General features: G+C 38.1%; 1 protein-coding gene across 4 annotated transcripts in view; it reads left to right on the top strand.

The window, feature by feature from the left end:
• The window catches only part of EPGN (epithelial mitogen), an 8500-nt gene extending 7759 nt beyond the window's left edge, over positions 1-741 (top strand). For 3 of the 4 annotated variants that reach the window (XM_004681215.1, XM_004681214.1, XM_004681213.1), the window contains one exon: positions 632-686. In XM_004681215.1, the coding sequence (XP_004681272.1) occupies positions 632-686 (55 nt within the window). Of the gene's footprint in view, positions 1-631 lie in introns of all 4 variants that reach the window. The other variant, XM_004681212.1, reaches the window with a different exon arrangement.
• The last annotated feature ends 11089 nt before the right edge of the window (positions 742-11830 follow it).

Raw genomic sequence — 11830 nt, 5'->3', positions numbered from 1 at the left:
GGGTCAGGAGAGGTCTGCCACACCATGTGGTCACCTCCGGGGCCAGCGGGAATCGAACTCATGCGGAAGTGGCTTCAGCTTCTCAGTGCTGTGCTTTAACCCGCTGCGCCACCAGGGAGGGCCAGGATAAAAGACCTTTTAACATTAACAATACAGCTAGCTGAGGTCAGGTTCCTGGAAACAAAATCTAAACTGAGGATTCTTGTGCAGTGTTGGCTAAGGGAGTGCTCTAAAGTGAAACCTGTGGTGAAATGAGGAAAGCTAGGGCAGAGGAAGAAGATAAACAAAGGGGCTTTAGCAGAAGTCTAGCTTCAACTTAATTCCACGGAGCGGTCTATGAATGGCACTGCAGAGTTATCCCAAAAAGGTGAAGGATCTTGGGTTTAGTAGGGTCTTGGGATCTCCTAGGAATCTTCAGGCAAAGTGCCCTGTTACCCAAGGGCTCGATTGTGGTGAAGGATGCTGCTGTGAGTCTGTTAGTACCCACAGCTGCTAGAAAGTGGACCCACCTGAGGGTGAGAAGGAGGGGCACCATGAGAAGCTCCAAAAACAGAGCTTTTATATAATATTCAATACGCTAAACAAACACAACACCAGTCAAATTTATATGGAAATCACTGCTCTGTTTTAGGTGTCTAAAGTTGAAGTCACCTTACAACATTTGTTCTGGAGGAAGACCATTGTGAGACTTTTGTAAGAAATCTTCATACAGCCTTTGTAACAATCAGTGTGCCCCAAATTGAAATCTTCTAATGAATGAACAAAACGTCACAAGCTAACTGACCTGCATATAATAAAGGCTGGGGTCATGATGAAATGAAGGAATGAAACCCAACACTGATTTTTAGACTTTGGCATTCTGAAAGTGCTATGGGAGACAAGTGAACAAGCCACAGTGACAGGAGACAAACTCTCAGTCCTACTTTGGGTTTATTGCTATTGTGCAGTCATTGTTCTCACTACAAAGAGTTTCATGCTTCTGACCAGAGATGAATTTTTATGGGAACAATTATCAACCTTTCAGCAAGCCAAGGCAATGCCAAGCTTGGGTTCTTCATGTGCTCGCTGCTGGCATTGTGGACCAGAGCATCATAGACCTCAACCCCAAAATGCTGCTTCTGTGATGTCTAAAAGAATGTGCTATCAAATATGAGGATGGCATCAGTACTATGGCACCTTCAGTGAACCAAATATGCATCTGAAGTCTAAGAGAAAAAAACAAACAGACTACTCAAGCATAAATCGTGTCTAAGTTATCACAATACTGTATGACTTTTATCTGTGAAATATGGAATAAGCTAAAGAGTTTCTGGTGACTGAAAGCTTTCCACATTTCAAGCCTGGAGTGGGCAAAACATTTCTGTTTCTTCACGGATTATAAACCTTCATATTGGACCTACTGGCCCCCTGCTGTTTATGTTCATGTCTTCCTCTTAATGTTAATGGAATTACCTGGTGACTAGGCATTTGGACCAACATCTTAGAGTTCTACTAACAATCTTCCACTGGTTCTGAAATGACACTGAACAAAGAAACTGGAAAAAGAAATTTTTTCAACAATCAGCAGCATATGGAAACTTTCTATTACCATTTCTGAATACTTGAGAGCAAATTTGCACAGAGTGAAAACTGAACAATGGTAGTAATAACTACTTGGGAATTAAGGTCCTCCTTCTTGAATCATGTTTTTTTTTTATGTAATTTCAATAGTCTTAATACAGTTCCCTTAATTTCTTTGAGCTATGATGTAATTTCTACAAGGCCTATCTAATACTAAAATCTGTCAACAAGAAAAGTGAGAAATTTTTCCATATCTGCACTGCAAATGGGATTACCTTCAGCCATACCTCTGAATCCCAACCCCACCACTAATCCCAAAATACACCACTGGACACCTTTAAGGAAGTAAAGGTGAAATTAAAAAGTAATATCTACCATTTTGTTTAGCTTCAAACCAAAATCATGTACTTTTTATTTTCATTGTGATGAGGATAAGAAAAACTATTTAGGCCATGAGGTTGGTTAAAAGAAGATCAAACTTGCATGGTCTTACAATGGTCATCTAGTAATAAACCTCTTATTTAAGTTATGACTTTTAATTTAGTTCTAAACAGAACTTTACATTTTCCTTTCCTTTGAGTAGAAGGTATTTAACTTGCCTGGTTTTTCCTTCAGAAGAACTTTCATGCAGATGAATTGCATGTCAGCACTTTCTGCTTTTCCTCCCTCACACACTATAGAAAGGTTACATCATTCCAAAGAGTGGGGAGGTGAAGGTTCCTCCCTGTGACTCCAGCAACCGCACCTAGAAAGCTGTGCTCTTCCTGAGCATTTCAAAAAGGTGTTAAAAAGCTGGGGAGAGTCCAAGAAGAAACAATAAAGCTTAATTAAGGACTGCCTCCTTATGAAAGGAAAGGGAATTAATTCATGGTAGAGTCTGGGAAGGTGATAACCTAAAAAGTCAAAAACTTCTAACCCATGAAGACAGTATAATTGAAATTAGAACACTAGAGAGATCATTGAAACTTCTATATTGACTGACAAATGAAAAAATTAACCAAAACAAGACTCAGTAGAGATTAAAATATTTTCACTCATGAAACAGTAGCATTAACAGTGTAAAATCCACCCATTGCAACTATAGAAATTTGGAGTGTTGCTTGTGAGAAGTCACCTGTTTATGATGTTACATAATCTTGTGATCCCATAATTCCTAGAGTCCATTCTAGCGATATTTACATGATAGGGGGACTTAAGAGGGAAAATGTATAAATGCAAGATGTTCTACAATTTTTTCTACCTATATATATCAAAACTCTGAAAAAGAATCTACCAGTGAACACTTGTAATAGAACTACATTTTTAGTTGTCTTTTTAATGAGTCATTAAAGAAATAAAAGTGAATACATTTCTGGCATCTTTGACTATATTAAACCAAGGCAAGGGGTTCCTCAGTTTACTCCTTTGTCTCTTTCCTGGGTCCATCTTTCAATTCTTTAATATATTATTAGATCATCAATTTTCACAAATACTTCATTAGTTAGCATTACGACCATGATTGGGGGTGGAAACAAATCTCAAAATTTCATCTTAATACTTGACCCAGTTAATGTACAAAAAAGGGATTGCAAAATAGTATTTCCCCCCAAATTATGATTTGTAAAATCATATTTGCATAGTTTATCTTTTAGTATTTGCTGAAACAATACAGAATAATCCTTAAGTTATGAAATGTCTATTTTTGTGAAATCAAGATTTCCACTCAGTAAATGTAACTGAAAACATGACTTCTGGATATTGACCGGAAGGACAATTCTTCTCTGCAGGAGACCATGAGTAAGCCATTTGACTTCTCTGAATTACAAAATATCACACATTCTCTGTGGTGTGATATAAATATTGATATCCTGCAGCCCACACTCATGGGAAGGGTTACCAGAATCTCTCTATTGCAAAATAACACTCTTTCTGGCTTACATCATTGCTGTATGACATCAGGATATTAACATTTGCCAAGAAGAACTGGAAGTGTTGACATTTAATTTGCCAGAGTCTGGCTCCGTCAATCTGGTTGAGTCCACACTTCTAACCAAACCTTTGGTAAAGCCTTATTCAGTCATATATTCAGAACATTTCTTCCATATTCAGCTCCAAATTTCAAATAATGATTCAATTTCAGCTCAGAGTATGAGCGCCTAAACAGTTAATATCTTCGACCCCCAAAACTAGCCCTCTTGTGGGTATCCCTGTGAATTAGTGTGTCCCTTCCTTAGAACTCACTCTTCTGCTCAAACTAAACATGACAGATATTGCACACTGTGGGCAGCACCCACAGCTTCCAAAGAAATGGCTCATGAAAATTAGAAATGCAATTCTATGGTAACATTGAATTACACAGTCATGTCTTACTTATATATCTCAGGGCCTTTCTTTGTAATCTTTATTTCTCAGATACTACTGAAGCATGTTTCTTAGACTGAAATTCAATTAAGACCACAGTTGGAGAGGAATCAAATAAACAATGTTGGATCCTTAGGAAGATGTTAATCAGTCCCCATGTCTTTCTGGAAATAATGACATCTCTGGATCTTTAAAAATGGCCCCAAAGTATTGAGTATTAGATTTTTTAGAAATCAAATTGAAGCAGTAGTTTAATAAGGCTGCCATTTATGATCAATGTTAAAATATCATTGTTGGCATTATTTTAATTACACTTGTAAACAAGGCAATTCACTTTTTCAATGTCACAGAAGTGGCAGAGTCTAACCTACACTAGATACAGCTAATGCAAAAATACTTATTCTAAGCTCAATATGATAATGATTCCCAGGATTTTATTGAATATATTAATTTGGGGAATTGGTTTATTTTTGAGTTTTTTTATCTATATTTTATTGTGAAATTTTTCAAAGTAAGTGCATTTGCCTTTTAGACTCACTTGATTTTTCGTTTTTCCATATGACCTTTGTGTGCATATGCTTTTGCTAACTTTTGAAAGGATGTAATGCATGAAAGTTATCATGAATTTTGCTACTAAATACTTTAACAGGTATTTCTGAAAAATAAGGGCATTGTACAAAATTACACATTGCAACTGCATATGTTTTCACACCTAAGAACAAGCGATAATCCTTTAATATTATCCAAGAGGTATTTAATCTCTTGATGAACTTAGAGATATACCCAAATGATTTGTATACGAGTAAAAAGATTCTTTTCTTTAGACTCTATAAAATTATAACCTTTGCTATGGATCAACTACAAAAACTCCCTGCTGTCATCTACAAATTATTAAGAGATGCATACCATCCTTAGGGTGGGGTCAGAACAGGCCTCAAGTGTCTGCTGACAGCTGAATATACAGTTGAGGGAGAGACTGCAGACGAGTGAACTCCAGTGTATCCTCAGACTCACGGGTGAGGAGGTCACTTGGGAACACCAGAGCCCAGCCTGTTGACAACGATTGTCTGACACTGATGTTTCCTTACAGGGACACGCCTGTCTCAGTTTGGCGAGGGATCAAGAAGTGTTTTTCACAGCTACAGTCTCACACTGCATCACCTCAAGCCTATCCTCACTCTCAGATACACCTTAGTGAGCAAGAGTAAATGGTGGTGTCCTGGTTGAGGCAAAGATTGGAAGCAACATTTAAAAACCTGTGCAGTGGAGGGGGCACTTAAATGACCTGGGATCTAGTCAGACTTTGCTGGGGCCCTTTGGACACAATATTCTAATCTGTTAGAATATGCACAATATTCTAGTCTTAGTGAAGAATTTACACACTTTTTCTCATTCCCTTCCTGGTTGGAAATTGTATGCTGAAAACATGCCACTTAGAGGGCAATCCAATCTGCAAACCCATTTTCTTTGGGTTTCATGTGTTTGTCTGAAGTGAAACCCACACATAAAAGTCAAGCTATTTTATTAGAAAAGTTATTATTAGAAAAACTAATTTAAAAAAATTTCTTTTGAAGCAATAGAAAATATAGCGTACTGGCCTCATATTTATTTTCTTAAACAGACCATTTTATTTATTGGATTTCAGACCATAGTGAAATTTAATTAGAAATTAAGAACTGAATGATTACTGTAAAAATACCAAAATATTTGTTTGTTTGGATTTTTGTTGAAGTGGAAGGAGCATGCCCTCCTTGCCCAGCCTGCTCCTTCATTCTGCACCACTGGAGACTCCAATGTCTTTCCATCTGCAGCTTCGAATCTCCCTATTAATTTGAACACCCTGCCTCATCTAAATTCCTCTGAGTCTAGTCATCAGGATGCCTGCAGAGGGCCTTGTTGTACTGCAAACCACACAGTCATAAAGGAATTTCACACGGACGGGTTTCCCAGGAATGTGCTCTTGAGGAGAACCCACACTCACCTGGGAGCTGGCTGGGGCTGCTTTTGATGACTCAGACACTGCCCTGCCCACGCCCTCAGTCGCTCTCTGCTAAAATCCTTGCCAGATTGGTTTTCTTAGTGCTCAACCTTGCTTATGTCACCTCCCTGTTCAAAAACCAACACCGACACCAACACCCTATTTGTCCGCCATGTTCAATGGACTCCTGTCCAGGCGGCTCAGGCCTCTCAGAAAAGACTCAGATGTGCCTTCCATGTGCACTTCTGAGGCTCTCTCAAAGACCATCAGTTATAGTCAGCAGTTGCCTTCTGTTCCCTGAACAGAGTCCTCGATTTGTCTGTTAGGATTTTTTTCATCTCTGCTAAAATTCTACACATTCCCCCCCCCCTGCCCCCCATATCCTGGCTTCTGTGTAAAGAATTCTCTCTCTCTCCCCTCCCTTCCTTTCTCTGTTCTCTCTCTGCCCCCTCCTACCTCTCATTCTTTCTCAAACTCCCTGGACATGCATTTCTTTTTTTAACCTCTTAAATAGTGCTTACCTATTAACTTCTGCCTTATATTATAGTGATGAATGTTCTCTGTGGTTCTTGGTGTGTTGGTAGTGGTTGTGGTAATAATGGTAACATTAGACTTCACTCTTCAAGTTCATACCATAGACTGGGTGCTAAGAAATGTATGTATAGTATCTCTTTCAATCACTGACCGCCAGAAAGAGGGTTCTATTTGAGGCTATGCAAATAGTGGCTTAGGTGATAGGCTTGTTGAATTTCAACAGATTGAGGTTTAAAGCCCAGCTCTACTTATTAACTGTGCTAACTTGATCAAGTTTTTTGACTTTTGTCGGCCTAAATTTTGTGATTCTTAAAAAGGAGATGATAAAATTATTTTCTAGAGTTTTTGAAGGTAATAGTAATTTCTCAATGAGTATTAGCTATTTTATTATTATTGCCTTCCATTTTTCAGATTAAGAAACTGAAATTTAGAGATTTTAAATAGCTTGTTCAATAGTATGTAACTAATGGTAGAACTGGGATGTAACCCCAGAACTTCACTAGCATAATACTTTGCCCAGGGCAGTTCCTCGGTCAGTGTGGTTTGAAACATGAACTGCAATCATAGAAAGCTAAGTTTGAATCCATTATTTATTAGCTCTGTGATGAAAAGTAAGTTATTTAATCCCTCTAAGTCTCAGTGGCTTCCACTATAAGATAGGAATAATAACTATACCTAACCCACAGGGTCGTTTAGGCTGGAGAAGTGTTTGTGTGAGGGTAGACTGTTAGTGGGAATGTAGTCTGGTCCAGTCCTTATGGAAACAAGTATGGAGGTTTCTCAAAATATTCAACAAAGATGTACCATATAAAACAGTAATTCTACTCTTAGGTTTCTGCCTAAAGATGCGAAAACACTAAAGGAATGTTTGCACTTCTATGCTGATTACAGCACTATTTATAATAGCCAAGTTCTGGAAGCCTACTAACTGGCCAGTGACAGATGTGAAGATTAAGATGTGGTGCATACACACAATGAAATGCTCCTCAGTTTAAAAAACAAAAGTGAACTCTTGCCATTTGTGAAAACATGGATGGAACTAGAGAGAATTATGCTCATTGAAATAAGTCAGAAGTAGAAAAACAGATACCAGATGGTTTCAATCATATATGGAATACAAAGAGACAAAAGGTCATACAAAACCAAACAAACAAACAAAACTCTACAAATGTGGCTGGAGAATGGAGGCAGCTACTGAGGAGAAGGGGAAACGTAGAGGGGTGAAGTCGGTGGAGGACTATGGGAGCCCTCGTGATGAGTGTATGTGGTGTATATGTCGCCACATATAGTTGAAAATGTGTGGTCCTTTACTTATGAATCATATGCAGTACTGTAAACCAGTAGTATCTCAGTAAATAATAATAATAATGATAACAGTAAAAAAAAAAGAGGGCTAATACATGTAAAGTATCTAGAACACAGTACTCAATAAGTATTACTTCTAGTCATTAAATATTGGAGACTCCTGTGGAAGCTCTCATTTGTACTCAATCCAGTTAATTTTTTTTCAAAATGGCTTACACATTCCTAAAATTCATAAAGGACTAATGACATAACTGGGGTTTATAGGTCTAATACTCAAAAACTGTCAGTGCACATTAAAAAAGGAAACTTAACACAAACAGTGGCACGACTTTATGTATTTTAAATGATTAAGATATATATGCAGCCCTCGCTGGTGGCGCAATGGGTTAGGACGCAGCACTGCAAGCTAGCCACATCTGTTTCAGTGCAAGTTCGATTCCCGGACCCAGAGGTGACCTATAGGACTCAGCAGACCTCTCCTGACCAGCTCCCCTCAGCAAAGTACTTCATCAGTCGGCCTGTTCTGCTCCCCACTCTGTCTCTGGTGTCTCTGGTGAATCCTCTCACTGCCCCTGCACCTCTCGCCTGTATCCCAGTTCTGTATGCATAAATAAATTTTAAACTAATATATATGCATGGGAATAAATACAAAGTATGTAATGCATATATAGAATTGTGTACACATATATGCATGCATATATATGTGCACATTGTAGATATAGATATAAAATATGGCATTTAATTTAAGAAACACCAGAAGTTTGCTTGTGGAAGTCAGACAGGTTGTAGTTTGTGAGTTATGGTCAGGTGATGAAGAAAGGTTATAGAAATTGAACAGAAATTTCTCCAGCAGATGCACATGAGTGTTGTGGTACGTGTTTAATATCTGCACATAGTGTGTTTTTGTATAATCTAGTTCATGCAGCTAGCTCAAAAGCTCTGCATTTATCTAGTGGTCCTCTCTGATTAAATTGTGCATAAACATAAAACTTCTACCGTGCTTAAATTTTAATTTCATGTTGGAATAAATTCATCTTTTTAAAAAAAAAAGCATTAAAACAGAACTGTGCTTGAAATTATTCCAACACTGGTCTCTTAGTCTAAATCACAATTGCCTAGAAATAGTCTGATTATGTTCGACTCTCAAGACCTTGAGACTGGAGGCTAACATAACCCTCATTGCTCCTCCTAGTTGTAAGAGTGCCAGAGACCTCGGTCCAAGGCCCGACGCTAATGTGTAATCAAGTTCTTTCAGAGAAACTTACCATGCTGTTTGTTCTTTCATTTGTCAAGCTTTATAAATGGATAGGAAACCCCCATGACTATTTCTTTCTTAAATGAACTCTAAGATGGGCTTTCTTTCAAAGAGTATCCACTTATAGTGCTATTATGAAGAGCTCTAATTCTTCCTCATTTTATCATGATTTATTTCCTTCCTATTTTTTGTATCCTCCAAGGACACTGTTATTTTTATTCAGAAGCATTCATATGGTATATATGAAAGAATCTTTGGCTTCCTTCAGCAGTCTATATTAGACAATAAACGATGCTCAACTGCAGATCTTCCTGCATCCAGAACTTAAGAACTAACAAGATATTTAATGGAAAGAAAGGGTCAGTAAGTAAAAGGAAATCTGTAAGAAAGACATCAACACTGGAATATATCAGGAAATCTAACGTGTGCCTCCTACATGTTATTGTCAGAGTCCAGACCTGCTCAGTAGGACTGAGCAAACAGGTGTTTTTGCAAACTGGTGCTTTGGACCACCTGCAGTGTTTTTGCTTGGACAGCAGATATCTTGTGAGTGAGCATGATTTCTGAAGCTTTTCAAAGCTAATTAAAGTTGACTTGTCTTTCAGTGATTTCTGTTTGCATAACTAGGCTTAAAGTGGCATGTAATGAAAATTAAATTTTGGTTGGTTTGTTTATCTGGCCAGCATCCTTCTCAAAACAGCATCCTAACTTAGCTTTATAGGATCATTCTCCTTCACCTTCAGTACCTAGCTTAGTTGTATCTACTTTTCCTCTAATTCCAAGGGCTATCAAAACATCCCATCAATTCTAATATTACTAATTCACTGAGAGGCAAGTAAGAGACCTTGTCCTGAACAATGAAAATTAGTCCTGGAATTTCCTTTTTTTAAAGATTTATTTATTTATGCATACAGAACTGGGGTACAGGTCAGAGGTGTGGGGGAGGTGAGAGGATCCACTGGAGACAGAGTGGGGAGCAGAACAGGGCAACTGAGGAAGTACACTGCTGAGGGGCGCAGTGGACAGGTCAGGAGAGGTCTACTGCGCCAAAAGAGTCACCTCCAGGGCGGGGATCAAGCTCATGCTGAAGTGGCTTCTTAGTACTGTGCTTTAATTTGGGGCGCCTCCAGGGAGGGCCTAGTCCTGGGATTTTTTTTTTTTTAAAGATTTATTTATTTATTCATACAGAACTGGGGTACAGGCCAGAGGCTTAGGGACGGTGAGAGGCTTCACCAGAGACAGAGTGGGGAGCAGAACAGGCAGATCGACGAAGTACACTGCTGAGGGGAGCAGCGGGCGGGTCAGGAGAGGTCTGGCTCGCCATGTGGTCTCCTCTGGGGCAGGCGGCAGGCGGGAATCGAACTCATGCGGAAGTGGCTTCAGATTCTCAGTGCTGTGCTTTAACCCGCTGCGCCACCAGGGAGGGCCAGTCCTGGGATTTTTATTGGAATTCTCTGGGCTGAAAAGTTCTCTCTCTCAGATTGCATTGTTAAATGAGTTACAACACAGAGAAGAAGTAAGAAGTACTGCAATGATTCTAAACCCTGATTCAAGTAATTTTTGAAGTTCCAATTCTGTCCTAGTACTGTTTAAGATAAATTTGTCAAAACACATCATTCATAATTTAACCACTGATCATGTCCCAAGTTATGACTTACCCAAATATTGGAGTAGAAATTTTTGAATATTGTGCTGCTTAGTAGTTTTTTGATTGTTTTAAATATTTATTTGTTTTTATTGTTATTTAAAACACTGTATTATGCTTTAGGATGTATGTTCACACCGCTTCATATGTACGTTACTGCATTATACGCACCAACAATCCTCCACAAGAGTCTATTAAGGATCTATGCTCTTTGCTCCTAAATCCCATGCACCCCTCTCTGCTAGCCTCAATCCCACAGTTAGAATTCTAGGGTTTGTTATTATTTTGGTTTGTTTGATGCTTTGTTTTGTTTCTCTGTATACCACACATAAGTGAAACCATCTGGTATCTGTCTTTAGAGCTTACCAGAAAATTCATAATATTTTATTTTTAGCATAACTCTTAACCTAACAGGGTTAAGCCATGGATTTTGGGATGTGTTTTGTTCCAGAGTGTACCTTTCAAGATATATAGATTTTGTGTGTGTGCATGGTTAATGGGTGCTAATAGAATACTGATTCTTTTGTATTTATCTTTACGTGTAACGCTTCATTTTAAAGAAGTAAGCTCTCTAATAGCTTTGAAATGCTTGTCCCACACCCACCAAAGTTTTTGGCTATTTGGCTTTAAAGATTTCCTTAGTCATAGCTTTTATGTCTGTATATATTAATTTTTTTTCCTTCTGTTAACAACACAGAAACTTAACAGAGGGGAGAAGGATACTTTTTCCCAAACCTCAGTACCAAAAAATATGAGAAGAAATGGCAAGAACATAGAACCTGAAATTCTTACCCATAGGACAGTTCCTAGAGGTGGAAAGACTTTTACCTGAATCTCAAGTTAGAAATCCTTAACAATGTATACAAAAACAAAATCTCAAGATGGAGACCAAAAGGAAAGCATGGACAGATCTCATTTCACAAAAAATCACTTGGGAAAATAAAAATCCTGTATTTGAGGACTGAGAGAAGTTGCAAAAGGAAAACTAAAAAAAAAAAAAAAAAAAAAAAAGACTAGTAAGCCAGCAACATCTTAGCATCTTTTTTCAAGTGAGAGTAAGATTCTGAAAAAAAATAAAAATCAAAGGATTAATCAATATTAAGAAACAAGTCTCATTTTTTTAAGTAGTTTGGGGCAGAAAAAGCCCTATATTACTTGACTGAGACCAAGCAAAATAAAATTCTTAAATGAAAACTAGGAAGGAAAAAAAAAA

Source organism: Condylura cristata, unplaced genomic scaffold, assembly GCF_000260355.1.
Source record: "Condylura cristata isolate star-nosed mole 26May11 unplaced genomic scaffold, ConCri1.0 scaffold00012, whole genome shotgun sequence".
Classification (NCBI taxonomy): Eukaryota; Metazoa; Chordata; class Mammalia; order Eulipotyphla; family Talpidae; genus Condylura; species Condylura cristata.
The sequence above is the reverse complement of the archived record's forward strand: the minus strand, read 5'-3'. Positions and strand labels throughout refer to the sequence as shown.